The sequence below is a fragment of the Carassius auratus genome, chromosome 44, assembly GCF_003368295.1.
Source record: "Carassius auratus strain Wakin chromosome 44, ASM336829v1, whole genome shotgun sequence".
Lineage (NCBI taxonomy): Eukaryota > Metazoa > Chordata > Actinopteri > Cypriniformes > Cyprinidae > Carassius > Carassius auratus.
Genome location: NC_039286.1, coordinates 272,302 through 292,990, shown reverse-complemented (window position 1 = coordinate 292,990; position 20,689 = coordinate 272,302). Strand labels below are relative to the sequence as shown.

Here is a 20,689-nt window from a genome sequence, read left to right as displayed (position 1 = left end):
TGACATCGGCCTCAGTGTGAGTGAGGGAGTCCTCTCTCCATCGGAACCTTGTACAGCTGTATTCGGTTACAGTGCTGGGGTAGTGTGCCCTGTCATCGGTAGTCAGGAGTCTCAGCGGTTTTCTCGGTGGCAGCTGTCCTCTCTTTGGCTGACAGCACGGCACGGCAAACCACAGCAGCATCCTGGTACAGATAATAGGGAGAGAGAGAGAGAAAGGGGAGAAAGAAACAAACAAGGCCTGTCTTTGGTTGGACAGGACAGTCTCTTTGCTTCGTGGGCGGCGACTGGGTTTAGCTCGCCCTCGCCCATGTTTTGCCACATCTTGCTGCTGGCATGACGCTTGCCTCAGTGTTGTGTCAGTGGCTCTGGTGCTGCGTGGTGCAGCACATGCTGCGTCATGGAAATATATTGGCCTTATCCCCCTTTTGCTCCGTGGCATTACACGCCCTGGCATTGTGATGTCAGACGGTGCACAACCCACAATATTGTTCTGTGCACGCAGCATGGTTTGTGTATCATGCAGTGGTCTGGGGCTTTGGTTGTCAGTGACTGTAGACTGGTTGCCAGGGTGGATGGAGGGGTCTGAGAGGTGGTAAAACAAAGTCATTATCAAGGTTTCAGAAGCCCGCATGTCCGCTATGTTGGTCTGTGTAGACAACGGAGCCTGCGTAAGCGATTCTGAGGTAGGCAGTTTAGCTAGTAAAGTTCTTGTGCTGTGTGTAATCACTTCAACCTTGAATGTGGGTGGGTGGGTTGGGAGTGACCACAGAATGTTGTTTAGTGTGCCAGTTTTGGCAAGGGTGTCAGTGTGATCTTTAAAGTCCTCGTCTAGACTTGGTAACTTTGAGTGTCCTTTTACCTTCTTCCAGTACACGATCACATTGTGTGTTTTTGTGATGTTATCACATTGCTGGAACAGGTGTTGGTGTTTGACATGCTTGTTTGCAAGTGTGAGTCCGAGTTCCACACATTCAGGTGAGGATTGGAAGAAACCCAGCGTGTGGTGTAAGGTTTGACCACCTTGCAGGTTGAGCCGAACAGCGACCCCTTTGGTGTAAGCTGGTACCACCGTACCCTGTTTGTTGACTAAGGTACAGAGGCTTGAACTTGGGCCTGTTGTTAGGGCGTTGTACTCATGGCTGGCTGCTGGGGTTCCCGTGACCTCTGTGACCTGACCGTCTGGCTCTGTGGGAGTTCCCGTGACCTCTGAGACCTGACAGTCTGGCTCTAGCAACCTGTGTGGCTGGAGAGAAAGAGGTTCTCGCACTTGAGCAAAGTCTTTTAGCTGTTTGAAGTTCAGAAAAGGGTCAAAGTGTTCTAGCAGGTCTTTGTCGATGAGCAATGTATGAGTGTTCATTGGTGGGACATACATGGGATGTATTAGACTCATCGGAACGAATGTCAGGTGAATGGAAACAACCTGTTCAAACTGGATGTCATCCTGTCTGTACACCTGTACATTCAGTTCATAAGTTTGAGGTGTAAGAGTTCGATCTTGTCTCTTAGCTTCAAATTGGAGTCTTTTGAAAAGGTAAGATGAGATCACCGTCAGGTTTAATCCTGTGTCGATCAGGTCTTCCCTGTTGACTCCTTTTTGACCCACCCCCTTTTTGACAGGGCTGCCCAGGAATGTTGGCATTAGGGCAGGTGGGACGATCGGTGGGTGATGAGGACCGGTCTTGTGTAGCTCGCTGCGAAGGCAGGTAGTCAAAACAGCATTTTCTGGTACCTTGTGTTTGTGGTACCTGGTGTGAGGACCTGTGCTGTCTCGTTCAGTTAGCTGTAGCTGTTGACTGTGGAGCTCGGGCAGTGTTCTGGGTGCTTGGCTCATCTTCCTTGCGAGTATTCATGTGAAGATGATCTTTCAGCACCCTCAGGATCTCTGCTGTCTCAGACGTGGCTGCACTGTGTTGCCCTCTGCTGGCTTGGAATGGTATTGACTCTCTGTAAAGATGTCTGTGACTGTGGTGTTGTAGAGCGCCATCTAGGGTTAACTCCAAGCAGTGCTCAGAGACAGAGACGTTGGGGTTTTTCACAGTCTTTTCACAAATAGTCTTTTGCTTGGTGCAAGCTTTGTGGGCTAAGTTCCGTAACTCTTGTGTAGTTCTGTTACGGGGACACGCTGGGACTCTGAGATGAAAACTCCAACTGGCATGTAGGTTTGGGAGGAACAGAGTTTTTAAGTTGAAATCCTGTTCCATACCTGGTTCGTTGCATGCTCCGAAGTAGGTGTTTCGTAGCTGACTACAGAAAGTCCGTGGGTTTTCAAATCGGCCCTGTTTGAGGTCCATAGCAATAAGGAGCCCATGATCTGAGTTTGGATCAGAGAATTCAAGAATCAAAGTCTGTAGCAGTTGCTGGTAGTATGCTTTGACAGTCTCTGGTTGACGATCCAGAAAGCAATGCACATCACGGCTGGCCGTGATTTTTACCAGGTACAATGTGTTCACATCTGTCACGTTGGCGACAGTTTGCAAATGAAAGTCAATGGCTTGTAAAGAAGCATGAACATCATGTCCTCCTGCAGGATCTGGAATGAATGTAGAGATGCTTCTGGCTAGCTTGTGAAGTTCTCTGTGAGCAGTGCAGGGTTTGGTGACATGCGTTCTCTGGAAGGGTTCTCTTCCCTCCGTTATTGACAGATGTTCTTGTAAGCTGGCTGGTGATTTCCTTAGAAGGGAGATTACACCCCCTTTTCCAGCTCTGGGTTCTTGGCTGAAAGGGTTGGAGTGGCGGCCCGGGAGAAATTTTGTGGTGTGCGTTTCTCCGATCCAGCCACTCTGTAACCTGTGAGATTGTCTCAGTTCGGTGTGAACAGTGTCAAGTTCATCTTGGAGCTTGTTGAATTTAGCTCGGGCCGCTTGCAAGTGTGTTTTGCAGGCCCAGGTTTTATAGTCTCTTTCTTTCAATTCAGTCTCTGCTCTTTTTAGGAGAGCGTCACCTTGCTGGAGTTTTTTTTTTGTTGAGGTCTTTTCTGGCTTCTCTCTCCAGCTGTTCTCTTTGATCTGTGTCGAGGCGAAGATTTTGCAGGGCATTGTGAAGTCTTTCAACTCCTTTCTGTAGCTCTGGATCTGTGTCGTCCTCTTTCTCGCGCCGGTTCTGGGTCTCGAGGAGAAGCTGATCAAGATGACTCTGGGTTGGGGCCTGGTCCTTCCAGGCCTCCTCCGCGATGTTGCTCCGTTCACTGAGCGGTGCCTGGGCGACGAGAATGGGAACTAGGCTTCCGAAGATCCTGGCGAGTTCTCTGTAGTAGTCGCTTTGGTTTGGATCGCGTGCCATCAGTTCATCTAGCTCGGTGTCTAGTTGCTCTGGGTGCTGCAGGTTAATGGCATCCTTGGGCAGGAAGGGGGTCGTCACTGCTTTCAACCATGTCGAGAGGTGGCCCCCGTGGACTGCTGGACTGGATGCCTGGAACATCCTGATTCTCTGTCGGCAAGAGAAGCACAGCACACACACACAAAAAGACCAATGCAAGTTCGTTCTACGTTTAACGAGCTATATTCATACGGGCTGTGCCGTTTATGAGAATTTTGGGGCTGACTGATGCAAACAGTCAGACAGTTAAGTAGCCAATTAACTTGGGTCAACGAAGGACCTGAAATGGAGATTTGACAGGCAGTAGCCTAGCGGGTCGTGTGATGACACCGGCTGCTGGTTGTCGCTCTACTATTTAACTTCGTTGGTGGCTCCCAGGTTACTGTCTCTATGTGAAATGAAAGAAACAAATCACAACAGAACAGAGGGTAGAAAAGATCAAAGTGAAACAACACTTGAAATGAGATACAAACAATAGAAACACAGTGTGTTAGTGAGAATGAGGAGGCCTAAGCCTACTGCTAGGTTTTTAAGATAGGGCCAACAGGTGAGTTGGGTAGGAAACCTAGAAATATGGTGTGGCTTAAAGAAGCAAAAGGGTTAAACACTTAAAATATATCTGGGGGAATATCTAATATTCTGTGGTTTATAATAAGTGGATAGGTTTTATCACTTTTGGTTCACCTGGTTGAATTGAAGTCATTCAGGTGGGAACCAGTGGCTTGGTCAACCTCCCCGGTGCTCCCCAAACACTGAACCGCAGTGTCCCCGGTCCTCCGTTACTCTGGCGTGTCGCAGGACAGCACGGCTTGTGACTTTTAGCACAACCTTTGGAGTGCCAAAATTGCTGATGTCTCTTGAGACAAGAGGGACCGAGTTTCACTCGCAGCCAGTATCGGTAACACCGATCGGGCAGCCTTGCTCACTGGAAACCTGAGATGACTGTCCAATCACCAAAGGAGTTCTACAATCAAATACACAAAGGATGAACAAAGGAAACTTAAAGTTAATTAAGGTTTGGTTTGTTTAACATCAATTGAGTAACTATATGTAGAGAGGAAAGGTAACAGCTTTACCTAATCATGATAAAACAAAACAAAGGAATTTATGATAATAATGGTAATTATCAAAATAACCTAAGTCAAAAGAGAGAAGCAAAATAATAAACATCAAATAAAAAACAGGAATGAAACAAGGGAGAAGGAGTAGCTGGTTTTCACCACAAGGGGGGGGGGGGGGGAGTACTGCTTCTCTGTCTTTAACCTGCTGAGCAGAAAACTTAATTCAAATTAAAAATTCAAAACTGGTTTAAATCAAAATTTAAAATAAGCATGTATGAATTAAAAAGGAAAATCTGAATAATATCCTATAATAACCATTGATAGCTTGTAAGTTATCATTAATGATCATGAAATTAATCAAACAGTGTGAGATTAATCAAAGAGGGTAAAAGTGGACCTGCAATTTCAAAACAGAATGGAAAAGACAGAGGTCTGTTAGTCGATTTAACAGGAGACTGCCACTAGATGGCTTACCTTCTAAGTGGGTCAAACCGTAGTTGACCTGACACATCTAGATTTCCACTATTAACAATTACATTTTAATTCAAATCATGTTTGAACCAAACTCAAAGTAAATGTAAACAGTCAAAGGCAGGGAACATTCTTTTGTTTCCCTGTAATAATATTCGCACGAGCAAAGCTGTAAATGCAAATAATTATCGAGAATTTAGACATCCAATTCAAATATACATCACAGGGGATTATAAATTAGCAATCAGAGCGCATTATCTGAAATGGCCACAGGTTGGCAGCTTTGCACTCATGCAAGCTGGAATCAGAAAGCAGGGCGTACCCTGAAATTTCTAACCCACACGTTCCTCCTGGTGTTTAGATAGAGGAATTACAATTTCAATATGACTTAGAATTTATCTGATCGTTTGTCAGGCTGATTTTCTGCATCAAAAATCACAAGTAACAAACCAAAGGTTTTAATCTCTGAGGTGCTATATTAACATAGGTTGAAGAAGGATCCGTTCACTTCCAAAACACAACTGTAATAAAAACAGGAATTTTCCAACTGTTGACTCCAATAAACATTTATCAAAATAGCACTTATGATTTAAATGTTTTAGGTTTAAAAATCGGGTAGCTAAGCCAATTTTAGACCAGGAGTTTTTATCGTTTTATTTTTGAATATTATTGTGGTTTACCACGAATTCAATAAGCAAGGCCTTTTTAACTGAATCAGAGGAACATCGCTCAGGTTCAGATTTACATGTTGCAACTATTAAAAGATTTCTTTATCTTTTAATTATTCATATTAAAATGTTTTCACTGTAAAAAGATTTTGGTCTTTCTTAACAGGATACTTTTAACATTATACTGCAGATTACGTTCATTAAAATTAACAGTGACTATACTGTTAAGTTTCTATAAATACCTAGGTGCTTACTGACCAGCTTTTTGCCTCAGTCAGTTAGGAGTGAGTTCGCCTCTTGCGACTTATCTCACAAGTAACGTTACATAATTTCATAGCGCACGTGCAGAAATTATTAAAAACCATATACACAGATTGATTGCTCACAAAACGAAGTTTGAAATGCCCGCGTTATCTCCACCAAAATGTAACAACAATGAGTTTTACATAGTAATTAACTCAAATGATATATAGGGAATTTGAATAATTAATCAAGAATTTGATTAATATATATCTCAGATGACAGTTACATTTAATTTTATTGATTATGAAAAATAGCTCAATTGCCAATACCAATACTAATCACAGGGCACTGTAATTTACTCATTAATATGTCAATATTACATTCTTCATATCAATTATTGTGATCTCTTACTGTAAATTACTGCAGATCAAACCGTGGTATGTCCAGCACACCACTGTAGACCTATCAATTTTCAATAAAGTTATCACGCCTTATAATTCAAGGAAAAGTATTCTCTGGCCATGAAAATATTATCCTATCCTTATGATAAATTTAGTTTCTAAATTTAGAGCTTGTAGCTAAAGATCAGAACATTTCAGTGACTCGTAATGTGAGTGGGGTGGAGTCCAGGCCAATCATTTTATATATGGGTTTTTAATAATTCAACTAGTAATACATCAAACTACAAATCACACAGAGTAAATATGCGTACGAAAATACAGACAATAAACATTTACAAGACATAACGGAATCCAAATAAAAGAGAGAGAGAGAGAGAGAGAGAGAGAGAGAGAGAGAGAGAAGTGGAGAAAGCGAGAGAGATCACAGAATGAGCTCAGGTATGAAAATCAGTCAGTAAACCTTAGTGGAACCAACAACGAATCAAATAATAGCAACACTTTAAAGCAGCATTTAAATCTCCATAGAAAACGATACTTGCATGGCCCAGTGGGTGAGCGTGGTACCGGCGACGCACGTGTGATGTCACGTGGTCCTTTGAAAACTGCGCGCGTGGGCCGGAGGCCGTGTGACGCGCGTGCAAGCTGCGCTGGATCTTGGCGTGAGCGTGGAGTCACGTGTTCCTTTGTTGCAAAGAGGTGTTCGTTCATCTTTGCGCGGTATTTGAAAGGTTCAACAAACAATGTTCCAGAATTCGTCTTCATTGTGTGGAGAGGCGAATAGTTGAATAAACTTAGTAAAGAAAAGAAAACAAAACAACGAAAATGAAAGTTTCCAAATGAGCCATGAAAATGGCTTTCCTCTCCTCAGTCCGTGTGCTGAGGGGGGAGGAGAACTGAGCGCGGCCCGAGGCCGCGCGGAGCGACGTGTCCGAGAACGGAGAACGGGGAGAAGAGCAAGAAGAGCAAGAAGAGCAGGCGGACCTTGTTCGGTCGACTCTTATAGCTTGAGATGTTCACGCCTCTTTTCGCGTGAACCACCCAATGAACATCCGCGATCTGAAGCGGCGGGAAAGTTCCTTTGTCTCTGGGAACAACCCACCCTAATGATTTAGGACTTGTCCGATTTCATCAGGGATATTCTAGCACGTTCGTAATTCCAGAATAATACATTTTTCATTACTGTACTTTAGATAAGTGGGTCTGTCAAAGCATGACGATTAGAACAAGACTAGACATAATATATATATATGACCAAAGATCAAATTTTTAGATCGAATTACACATTTAAAGATTTGTTTAACACATGATAACACTGCAGATATTCCCAATTTATATGGGAAACCTCTAATGTACCGCAAAAACAATACTATACACATTAAGACTACATTTGAGTACATTCTATCATTCTTTTGTAAGGATTAGGTTTCCTGTCCTGTGGTCCTGTGTGGTCGTAAAATTTTACGAGCTACCAAGGAGTGTGGGGGTTGCAGAACATTTCTTTTTGAGAAAGTATAAGATTGAAATCAAGCATTTCCACTTATAAGTCAGCACTTTAACCATTTACCCAGGATTAACCATTTTATGCAATACACAAACATATAAAATACATATTTAATAAAGGACTTACAAAAGTAAGGAACAAAAAGAAAGGTTTCTTTTTGTGTGTGTGTGTGTGTGTGTGTTAAGGAATTTGGTTTCAGGTATCCTTTGAGGCTCGCATGGGTATCGTAAAGTAATTTAAGTCCAGCCAGGCTGGCATTTAGTACCAACAGTCTGAATTTATAAAACAGAATTTAACCCATGAATCGCTGACCTGCATATCTGTTACATCTATATATATATATATATATATATATATATATATATATATACAGGGAACTTACAATCAAATAAAATATGAATATAAATATTAAGTAACTGAATCAAAGAAATGTAGCCTTTAAGTAGCTCCTAATGAATAAAATATATCTTATATATTTTAAATAATTGTACAAGTAAACAGTAATTAATAATTACAAATAATTAAAGAGGAGTAAGCGGTTGTCTCTTTGTTAGTACTATTGTTTGAATAATTGTAACTTATTTTTAACTTTTAATTGTTTGATTTTTATTTCAAGCATCAGGTGTAATGTGTTAATTAACATCCACAGGCAAACTGACAGTTTACATGAATTACTCACTAAAATGTCAATTTTGACCAAGAGGTGCATTTGACCTTTTTGAATTTGCATGTACAATGGCATCATTTATTTATTTATACATTTATTTATTGTTATTAGCAAGCCTTTTCCCTTAATTTTAGTAATACAATTTTTTACATTCTTTCATTTTCAGAAACAAAGCAGGAATAAGTCAATCTTCACTCTCTTACTTTAGCTAATACAGTTATTATTAAACCTTTTATTTATGTTACTAAATGTCAGAAGAAATTAAGGGCACATTGAAATAAATTATTTGTCCATCTTCCTGGGTGTACTGGAAGAGTAGAGTTCAGACCAGCAGTGCACAGGCTTTGGAGGTGAAAACAGGAGGTAAAATAGGAGAGAAATGAAGAATACAAAAGAGATGGAAGTAGAGTAATGTGGAAAGAGGCAGACCGGCAAGCTAAAAGGCCATTTACTTCACCGGGGAGCTCAGTGTTGTGTGTGTGTGTGTGGGGGGGGGGGGAGGGGGGTTTGGGGTGGGCTATCAAAGACTAAGACGTCAAATAGTTCATCAGTTCGTTCTTTTGTGATGTAGTGTATTATTTCTGATGCACTGTCAAGTCCAATGGGAGCAGTTAATATCGATTGTATGTGTTTACAAGCATCTGCACGCACTGCTTTTCTTGAGAAAGAAATATAACCACATTGAAGGGTTTGTCTTTCTTTATTTGACTGAAATAAGTAAACAAAAGGCCTACATTATCATAACTTGTAGTATAGTTCATTCAAACATTATATATTTATTTTCTCTCTTTTTTTAAAATTAAGTATCTAGACTTTATTCTGTCCTGATCTTCTGCAGTCCACAATAGATTTATGCATTTCTGTTCACTATTATGAAGTGCTGTTGAATGAGGAAGTCATTCATATGATAATCTTTTCCCAGTGAACTTCAAATCTTTCCACGTGCCTCGCTGTGCACTCTACACAAATGACTGCTACCTGTAAATCCCCTCAATTAGAGGATAAAGAGGACTTGCCAGTGTTTGAAGGACCCTCATTTGTCTGAATATGACCCTCCTTAAGTATTGCTTCAGCTTACAACAAGCTCTATGATTTGTGGTCGAATGCAATGATTGTCTGATGTCCGAGTCGGTCTGAGTTTAGGTGAGTGTTCACATTCAAGTAAGGATTCATTGCAAACAGCATTTTTTTTTTTTGGGGGGGGGGGGGAAATATTGCTCATATTTAGCCAGTGTTTTATCCTGTTACTTATTTTTTTTTTATCTTTTCACTGACTTAAAATGCATTAAAGTTTAAACTTTATAAATCCTAGTTGATTAAAAATAAAGTCATTGGGCCCTATTTTAACGATCTAAATGCAAAGAGTAAAGCGCACGTCGCAGGTCCACTCAGGTCATGTCCAAATCCACTTTTGCTATTTTAATGACGGGAAAAACGATTGGCGCCGGGGCGCATGGTCTAAACGGGTTGTCCCTTTTCTCTTAATAAGTAATGGGTGTTTTTTGGGTGGAGTATGTAATAAACCAATCAGAGTCTCATCTTCCATTCTCTTTAAGAGCCAGTTGCGCTCGTGCCATGACTGATTTGCTATCTACACGGCGGAATCTGGCAAGCACAAAGACAGAACTCGATATATAGATAGCCTAATTCTGATACATGCGATGACTATCCATTATGACAGGTAGGCATTTATTTATATATATATATATATATATATATATATATATATATATATATATATATATATATATATATATAGCCTACAAAAAAATCGTATGCATTGCAATCCTTTAATTTGTAATATTTGGCATGTTTGTGTGCTGCTGTGCGTCCCTGTGTTTAATAAGCAGCGTGTACGCACGTTGCGGACCCGGCTATACTAACACGCTCTTTAAATAACAAAGAAAGAACATTGTGCCAGACTTTAGACCACGTTTGAGTTGGGTCTATGGAGCAGTCTATTTTCAGCTCCTTAAAATAGCAATGCGCCTGAACACACATCTTTTTTAGACCAGCATGCCCATGGGCGCACAAATGGATACAAATGCATTTGCTAATTAAACGACGTGGCCCTGGATGGGAAAATGCAAACGGCGCCGGACTGAAACTAGCAAACACACTTGCGCTGTGCCTTGTGTCCCATTGCGCCGGGTGTATGATAGGGCCCATTGTGTTTATTCACAACATCACTTCTCTCTAGCCTCCAGCTTTGTGCCATTTTGTATAGGTGTAAGTTTAATATTGTGTTTACGTTGTTTATATATCTGATCGATTTCATATGTAAAGAATATGGCTTGCCAAGTTAATTACCCACTAAAAGCACTTCAGTTTACCAGTGTTCATTCACTGTTCAGATCTGCCTCCATCCATTCAACAACTGATTGATAGAACCAAGTCACTGTATGGAAGGAAATATATGTCACTACATGTTACATCACAACTACTTGTGGGACTTATCTTGACAAAATCATTGATAATTCAACGTATTCTTGCTTTCAAAACACCACAAATGCACTCATGTTTGTCTTGAAACACGACGATGGTTTGATGTAAGAATCTTCTGTACTTTACACCCTTCAATCCTCAACTGCTTGAACTATTTTATATTTCAGGGGAGATGAGAAGATTTGAGTAGAAAGGAAGAGCAAGAATATGATTATTGCATTTGCTGGTGTCAGAATGACACACCTAAATAAACACACATCTATGCACACTCACACCACACACCGCAGTGAATGTGCATATGCTTGTGAGTTCTTATCTTGCATCCACACACTCCCGTTGAAGGAATTGACTGGGATAAGAACACACACACACCTCCACCCGGTTTCCCCACTGTTAGCATCGCATCACAACCACGTAATCCATCTCTCGCACACATGCACACCTACACGCTCCGACACATTTGGATTTGTCTCTCTGTGGGTATCCCACAATGCACGGCTTTCTGTTTGGATGAAATCTGCCTTTCCCCAACACAGCTGTGATCATGCCTTATGCATCTTTTTGTTTTTACTTCTCTGTCTCCTTCCTTCCATGTTTTACAGCTTGATTCTTTTATTTTTTCTCGCTTCCTCTCTCATCTTTGTCTCTAAATCCTGGCCTTGCAAACAACAAAGAACGACTTTGGCTCAAACTGGCAATCCACCAAATCCTCTTTCTTAGCTTCAGTCTTAGTCAGAATGAAAGGTTTTACTCTACTCTTGTTTCCCTCCACCCTCTTGTTCTCTCTTTCTCTGTATCGATATGTACTGTAAATTGCCATCCAAATCATTGGCTCTTACTAAGGCATGTTTACTGAAAGGCCCTACAGATATTTCTTACCTTCATACTTGACTTCTCCCTGCAGCAGCCTAAAAGGTTGAGTCCCAGCGTGTTACTGTAGTCTCCGATAAGGAGGGACGTGAAGTAATGGAGAAGGCCTGCCAGGAGAATAGAAAGAGAGTTTTACTTGAGTCACTGACCCCAAGTGTCCTGTGGATATGTAATTGTAGAGCCATGCTTATCGCGTGTTATGCGGTCAATATATGGCAGGTTAGCTTAGCTAGCTCACTACTTGTGTATTGTCACTGCACCTGAATCCAAACAGCATCTTGTTATTTAGACCAGCTGTTTAATCTGAATAGCATTTTTGTATTTTTGAATGGCAAATATATATATAGTATGGATTTTAATATTGGACAATAATCAGATATGAGACATAACGTCATCAGCATGTGCCAAGAATATAATATCAGATCAGTGTACATTTTTTTTTTCTGTCAGCTGCATATTATTACTACCTCCTTAATGCATACAAACAGACACACATACACACACACAGATTTATTTACAACAGCAAATCCTGAAGTCACACTGCAGCCTTGGCCCTGACCACATCAATTTATGTTGACAAGGAAATACATACATAAACACACACCTCTAATTGTGGCGAGTAGGTCACACATGCTGCAGTGTATAGTCATAAATAGCCCTGTGCACACATGCACTCGTGTACACAATCAGGGTTTGGGGACATGTGTGCATAAAAAATGGATAGTCAGAGGAGAGAGATGTGGGCATGAAGGCACATAAATCACTTCCTTTGTGTGACTCACTGAGTCACCACATCAAGGATATGTGAACACACACGCATTTAGACACAACATACTACTCAGATAGTACACAGATTCAGTGACTAAGTAGAGCCAAAAAAACACCTACGTTAATTTCAATTAAACCACAATAATGTACACACTGTATCAAAAGCATACATTTAGATTTCATCATGTGAAAATGAAAAGAGAAAGGACAATTCTGTAAATGTCATATCAAACCTGCCTTGCTTTCTTCTGTTTAACAAAAAAAATATATATATATATTTATTTATTTATGAAGAATGTTCTGGTCACATTTTCATGAATCTGCAATGAAGGAGCATTGAAAGTTTCTAGCTTTAAAAAAGAACACAAAAATACCACAAAAGTGCCTCATGTTATTCATACCCTGTGTTCAAGTACCTGGAATAGCTTTGCGTGAGAAATAGGCCTGAATTTGCATTGTTATTCTCAAATATCTTTGCTGTTGTTTTGTTGAACTCAAGAACCAAATTAGTCAGATTTTTTACAGAATCATTTAGACCTATTTAGTGAATTGGATTAACTGATTCATCGAACAGATCTGATTCAAAAGAACAGTTTGTTCACTGATGTAACATTGCTGCTGCTCTCAAGAACTCTCTTGAAGGATTCAGTCAGATTTTTGAAGGAATCATTAGACCTGGTTCGTGACCTGACTCATTGAAAAGATGTGACTCAAAAGAACAATTTGTACTACTTCTCTCATGAACTCTAATCCATGAGGTGAGGTAGTGTGAATGACAAGAATTTCAGAGAAAAGCATTCCTAGGTGAAATATTCCTTTTATATACTATTGAAAGCAATGGGGAACAGGAGAAAGGTCAGTTATCTAAAGTTTTACTTTGTTCTCTCTCTTTTTAATATCTCTATTGATTCTTTATGTTTGTTTCTACTGACTGTCTAACTCTAAATCCCATTGCCCTGTTCCGGTCATAATTGTTTTATGGGGGAGGCCCAGCACAGTGTGCTGAACTATGGCTTTTGTGTTATTTACTCTCCATTTGTATTGTACCTTCATGGCAGCTGAGAATGGATAGATGCTTGTTATAGTAACTGTCCACCCCTACTGGAAACTGATGGACAGGTCGTATTTACTACTCACAGACTTCTGCAGAGCGTGGGAGAGCTGGAGAGGAAGGATATGGAGTGAATTGTTGGGGTTTTAAAGTTGTTGATGTTGCTGTGGAGATGCAGGCTGAGGGGTGTCAGGCGTCTGCTGGAGATGCATCGCTGCCGTGCCGTGCTGATAGATTTTCTTGCTGATAGTGATGCCGATTTTTCTTCTGCTACATCTGTTTTATGTCGAGTTGGCTGGTATGGTGCCTCACTGCAGCTTGTTTCAAAGCGAAGTGTTTTAGTTTACTTCGAGATGTATTTTTCTCAAAGGGTTACAAAAATACACAAATGGACCCTTTTTTACACCCTTTTTTCCAGCTGCTTTTCAAAATAAGATCCACCTGACAAAAAAAAAAAAAAAAAAAAATTTGAATATGTTTGCATAGGGCACATTTTTGTGTGTTGAAAAACAGCTGGATGGAACAATGTGGCCCTGTGTCGTTATATATATATTTCTTTATAATACAATTTATAAAACTATTTTTAACTTCAGACACCTCTTAACACTGTAAAGCCTGTCATAATATAATAGTCAGATGTTTATTTATTTAGTTTTTTTTTTATTTTTATGGAAGAGTTTATTGAATCTTTATATAATTTGCCTGCTAATTAAACCACCATATATATTTATAATATATTTATATAGTTTTCTATATATAGTTTTCTATTATATTGTTTGTACATTTATATAATAATTTATTTGGAAATATGTTTTATTAAATAAAAATAAATTAATTTACTTATGTCATTTACATTTTTTTGATACAAAGACAATGAATGTTTTTATTTTATATATGAACTATATTTAGATTTTACAATTCTGAAATAATTATTTTTAACTTAACCTTCACACTTCAAACTTAACCTTTATAAGCTATATTGTAAAAAATAATTATTGACCATATTTTTTATATATTACGAAAAACTGTTTGATCTATGTCTAATGTAAAGCAAATTTACCTTAACTGATGAATGTGGTTTAGCATCTTTAAACACCCAAGCTCAGTATTGATTGTTTTGGATGGAGGCGTGCAGATGTTCAACATACTGGGCTTTTCTTGAGCACAAGTGAGTAATACAGACACACTGCCAGGCCGTTTAATTAAATGGCTTCAATTTGAGCTAACCGCTTAAATTCATTTCCGGCTTCCAAGAACAAGCTGTGAGAGTGGCGGAAACATAATTCAGCCTCTCATTTAGTGCTTAAAGTGTTAGCGTCAAATACATGTGCACACACACACACACGCTCACCGGATGGTGGAAAGTACAGTTGGTTCTCAATGGGAAATGTACAGAAGACGTCCCAGGATGCTGAACATCTGTTTAGCGGACTGGTCCCTTAGGCAGGTTACACACGCCACTGCTGCAGCCATCTCTAGAGATTCCTGCTTTATCACATGACTGAGTTTCAGCTTGAGAATAAAATATAGACTCTGAGAAGAAACCAAGGTTTCTACTGTAACATACTGTATATTGATTGAGCAATTCTTTAGAGCTTCTCTTGAAAAAAAAAAAGGCGTTTGAAGCACAATTAAATAATTATATTAAATAAATTGTTGGTGTATGCATTTATTTTATTTTTGTATTTATATAACCAAATTATTTATTTTTGGTATTGTATATCAGGGATGCCCAGTCCTGATCCTGGATACCTTACTGCAAAGTTCAGCTCCAAACCTGATTAAACACAGCTGAAACAATTTATTGAGATCTTCATAATTACTTAATTGGTGTATTGGAGCAAGATTTATAAATGATTTATTGGAATGATCTATGAAGGATCACGTGACACTTAAAACTGGAGTCAGCTTTCCCATAACAGGAATGAATTACATTGTTAATTAGATTAAAACAATTGAAAATGTGTTATTTTAAACTGCAAAAAATGAAATAAAAAATCACAATATTACTGTTTTAACTCTATTTTTGATGTGTGCAGTATATTGGTGTGTCCCTGTACCTGTATGACTTTTTTATGTCTTCAGTGAGTTACATGTTGGTTTGGAAAAATCGGGTTTCATAATATATATATATATATATATATATATATATATATATATATATATATATATATATATATATATATATATAAAACAACACTACTGTTACTTTAAATCTTGAAAGGCCACGGTACTCTATGATGACTCAGTTTACTCTGAAGCACGGTCAAGATGAAGACTAATGAAGGGTGGGCTGTTTGCTTCTCAACATGTGGATGTTATTGGATGCAGGCTGGACTCTCTGTGAAATGCAGCAGGAAGTAGCCAGGCGGTGGTTAATGGAGGTGTTATTGTGAGAAAATTGAGAAACGTTATTGAGAAATGTGCCGAAATGCCTTGAATCAAAGACATAAGAGCCCATAGGGTATACTTCAACCCAGAATTTGTGTCTAATATGAAGATAAAGGAAGTGTTTATTCTATCACCATCATACCGAACCGCTCTCTTCACCCTTTGCCGAATGGAGACAGTGGCATAGACCTCCATAGAGAGGCAGAGTGAAGGGAGGCGTAGGAGTGAGATACAAAAAGCAAGCAGAAACAAACCCCCGCCTTTCCTGACACCGCTATTGTCTTTTCCATGACAGAGTAAATTAGTGTGATCGTCTGCGTGCGCGTCTGAGCTATCATAAGCATATTAACACAGGCCCTGCGGGAAGCGCTGGTAATCAGGTCTGTTTGACAGAGCCAACAGGGGGAAGTCTCTAGAGTATCCATCCATCCCATGCGCTCCAATGTATATGATGCAGCTCTCTTTGCTAATAAACGCATGTCTCCCTTTCTTATACTGTACTGTATGGTTTTCTTTCTCACGGTTTCTATTGTCTCTTTGTTTTCTTGTTCTCAAACAGTCTTATACTCTTTAGCTTCTATCTTTAGCTTTAGAAGTTCTGTCTTTTTAAAATATGTATTACACATCCTTATATTAAATGCAGTACATTTAGTTGAAATCTTTCTTTGTTTAGAATCTATTTTTGAAGCAGTCTGTTTTAAATGCAGGTCAAATGTTTTGTGTCCTACATTATTCTAATGCATTTTTATCTTTACAATAGTTTCTGCATTTAAAATCCCATCCGCACTGACCTGTGAGCAACTTTTCGCGGTAACACACATAAACACATGCAGTCTGTGGGGGGGTTCATTCTCCACCTCTTGACTAAGATGAATTTAGCATTGGGTTTTAGGAACTTGCTGAGGTATAAATCATGCCCCCAAAAAATGTTTTTTTTTTTTTTTTTTTTTTTTTTTTTCATGTTGCGGATGTGCTTCATGATTGTGAATTATTCGAAGCATCCATAAACGCTCATGGTAATTTAGAAAGAGCCTCAGAGAATCCACTTGTTTTCTAGTGTTTCCTTCCTTCCGTTCTTCCTGCTACATCTTATGAAAATCCTCTTTTCCTGCATATGCCTGTGGAATTTATTAGCAACCCACGCAGCTCATCTTTTCAAACACTCAGAGCAAAAGGTCAAGTCGACCAATCAGCTCCAGAGAAGAGAGTGTCGTATGCTGAATGAGTGTGCAGTGCCCTCTATACATTACAGACAAACAAATTCAGAATTAAAAGAGCAAACATCTAAGAGAGAAAGAGAGATAAAGAAATTGGTCTCCATGCATAATTGTAGACATAGTTTTTTTAAATTACTGTTCAGAAGAGATTGTGTGGAAATCCTTATATGGAGATGTTGTATGCTAATGACTTTGGACATGTCCTCATTCAATTATATTTAATGTAGATTTATTAACATTAGTTTGAACATTTTTTTTTTACTCTCTCTCTCTCTCTCTCTCTTTTATTCTGTTCACAAATGAAATGAGACACACTTAACTTTTGTATGAACACCTGTTAACACCATGGTAAAAAAAAAAAAAAAAAAAAAAGGTAACTGTGACTTTTTATGCCATAATTTAGACACAAACCCATAACTGCAAGATGGCTTTTTTTCTTGCAATTTACATTTTTTTATTATTATTCTTTATATCTATTTTTTTTCCACCACAAAAACAGTAATTGTAACTTTATCTCACAATTCTGACTCAATTCTCCGTTTATTTCTCACAATTTAGACTTATTATTGTTCTCACATTTTGCCAGTTTTAAATCCTAGAATTGTGAATTGTATTGTATAAAAAAAGGTTTTATGTCATTTTTGAATTGCAGGAAACTAAAAATTGCAAGAATAAATTCTAAATTGCGTTTTTAATCCTGTGACAGAAGCAATTTGTCATACTTTTGAGTTTGTCCTTTCCAATTAAAGAAATAAATAACAACTTATGGCTATTTCAGTTGTGAGTGCAACTAACTTGAAATAACCAGAAACACTCCTATATTTACTCCTATATTAAGGTGTCAAAAAGAGTTAATCCCTGGGATTCATTTGGTTTGTTCATGCACTCATGACACTACACACTGAATGTGCTCATTTAAAGACTTCAGCAAAGTAGACAGGGTATTAGCCATTTTCCTCTATACTTCACTTTTTTTGGGGGGTTGGGGGGGGGTAGCCTCATCTGAGTGAGGATGTTAGCCAATGAGTAGCTGAAATATATGCTCTCATGAGAGTATGAGGGATTTGCATGTGCCCTAAGACTAGGCTAGACGTAATAAACACTTTGGTGATAGGTCTTTTTTGGCTTACGTATGTTTACTCAGGAGCTAGTACAAGATGAGGTTTGTAGCAGCATATTTAAAATGTTCCTCACACAATGGGAATATTTACATTTCATTTCAGGATAAGACAAAGCTCAGTGGAGAGATGTATTACATTATTGTGTAAATGTAAAACAGCGCTAATAGTGTGTGTGAGCTTTAGCATTTGTGAATGTACAACTTGATGCCTCAGTTCCATGCTAATAAAATATGTATTTATTAGCATTATTATTAGCATTAAATATATTAATACATATAAATGATTAGTTAGTAGTGTTCTTTATCATATTTCTGTTGCTACCACTTCTTGAAAGTACATTAACCATACCCTCTAAATCTCATACTTGGCCTCTATTATCCTGTTTCTTTTAACTATGACGTTTTGTCATATGTCTGTCCAGAGCCTGATGATGATGAGCAGAAGGTGAAGACACAAAGGCCACGATCAGCTGACCAGCCGGGTGTGTTCCAAGCTCAAACAGGTGAGTCCCATCTCCTTTCATTATTTAGTTGAATTGCATTTCAGAACCACGGACAGCGCTTTTATGTTTTTGGTTTGTTTGTTTGTTCTTTTTAAAAAGGAAAAAGTCAGAAAATAGCTACTTCTCCAGGATATATATTGAACCTTTATATGTATATAAATATACATTATATGATATATAGATATAATGTTGTAAGTAAAAAAAAAAAAATGTAATAATAAATGAATTGAAATTATTGAAATAAATGAAATTATTCCAGTCTTCAGTGTAGCATTTGATGTTCAGTCATATCAGTTAATAATAATTATTCTTATTATCATCAGTGATGAAAACATTTTTGTGTTATATTATTATTATTTTTTGGGGAACCATAATTCATTTTTGGCAGGATTCTTTGATGAATAGAAGTTCAAAAGAACAGCATTTATTACAATATAAATCTTTTTTGTAAACATAAACAATTGTGTGTGTGTGTGTTTAGTGTCACTTGAACAAGATACGATGTCCTTGCTAAATAAACGTATTAATTTAATTATTAAGCATAAAAAAAACAGTTTTGAGCACCAAATTAGCATGTTAGAATGATTCCTGAAGGACCATGCAACACTGAAGGAATAAATTCACACACACACACACACACACACACATTGAATAATAAATATACATATTATTTATAAATAATATATATATTTTTTTTTATTAAGTTACAGCTAATACAAAATAATAATACAAACAATTTCTTGATATTCTCATGCTGAAGTAATTATTAGTATTAGACCTTTACCCCTATTCAGCCTCAATCTCTGTGAATGAAAACTTATGTGCATAAACTCCCGTTGGCATCTCTGTCCCCATTAGCCCCCTACCTTCTATCTCCACACATCTGCTCTGCAAATAAGGCTAAGCTCTGACTCACCACATGCAAATGAAGATATAATGCGATTACAAGACGTGCAATTAATTTGATTTGCCCATTAACTTCATGATGTTGGCTCTATCCAAAGACACAGCTTTCAAAAACGACAAAAATACAACTAGGGAACTTCACTCGCCGTATTTCCAGCAGTCACATTCAGCCGAAGCTTATGAGGTGGCTCCAATTGCCACTGACCTAACAACATCTTATGAGTTGCTGGATATGTGGAACGGATTGTTGGATGTTTTTGTGAATGCTTAATAAAACATTCCTGGCAGAGCTGTTCTAGTTTATTCACAGGAATTTACTGAAGGCGGTAGTGTAACATAACCCATTAGGACGGATGTTGAAGTCTGGGGTTTGTGTCTGGGTCAACAATTGAAATATTTTCCTTTTCTTTCCATCTTATGTTTTGTAGGTGACCCAGCAGCGGAGGAGTGGTCTCAGTGGAGCGTGTGTTCGCTGACATGTGGGCAGGGTTGGCAGGTCCGTTCTCGTTCATGTGTATCCTCTCCATACGGGACCCTCTGCAGCGGCCCACTGAGGGAAACCCGACTCTGCAACAACACTGCCACCTGCCCAGGTGAGCCACAGCATCAAGCAGGTAGAGTACCTCCATGCTTTTGGATGCCCATCTACACATTCACACTCCCTCACACTGCATGAGCAGGTCAAATGTCATTAGACATTAGTGTAATGTTGCTTTTGCTTTGTAAGTAAACATTTGCCAGTGCATGAAGGAAACAGCAGTTGTTAGATGATTTGGTTAGTTTTATTTCTTTTGCATGGTACATGCATTTAATCCTTCCACTTTATGCTTAAAGTCCATGTGCATCACACACACACACTGGATTTTTATTGAATATTATCTATTGTGGAACTTTGTACATTTGGCACTGTTGACACTCTTTGTGCTGCACTGATATAAATTAAGTCATTCAGTGTTTTTTTTTTTTTTTTTTTCATGTACTTGAGTACATGTACACTTGAGTATCGAGGTAGTGGGATTCAGGTGAGATCAGTGTCTCACTGGTATTTCTTTCTTTCTTTTTTTTTTTGTTTTTTTGTTTGCATGTCTGCA

At 38.6% G+C, this 20,689-nt stretch overlaps 1 protein-coding gene across 6 annotated transcripts in view; it reads left to right on the top strand.

Annotated features, from left to right (window-relative positions):
* Positions 1–20,689, top strand: part of LOC113062035 (adhesion G protein-coupled receptor B2) — a 273,272-nt gene that overhangs the window by 134,347 nt on the left and 118,236 nt on the right. For 5 of the 6 annotated variants that reach the window (XM_026231541.1, XM_026231542.1, XM_026231537.1 and 2 more), the window contains exons 3-4: positions 18,612–18,692; positions 20,027–20,212. In XM_026231541.1, the coding sequence (XP_026087326.1) occupies positions 18,612–18,692; positions 20,027–20,212 (267 nt within the window). The remainder of the gene's footprint in view (positions 1–18,611; positions 18,693–20,026; positions 20,213–20,689) is intronic. The other variant, XM_026231540.1, reaches the window with a different exon arrangement.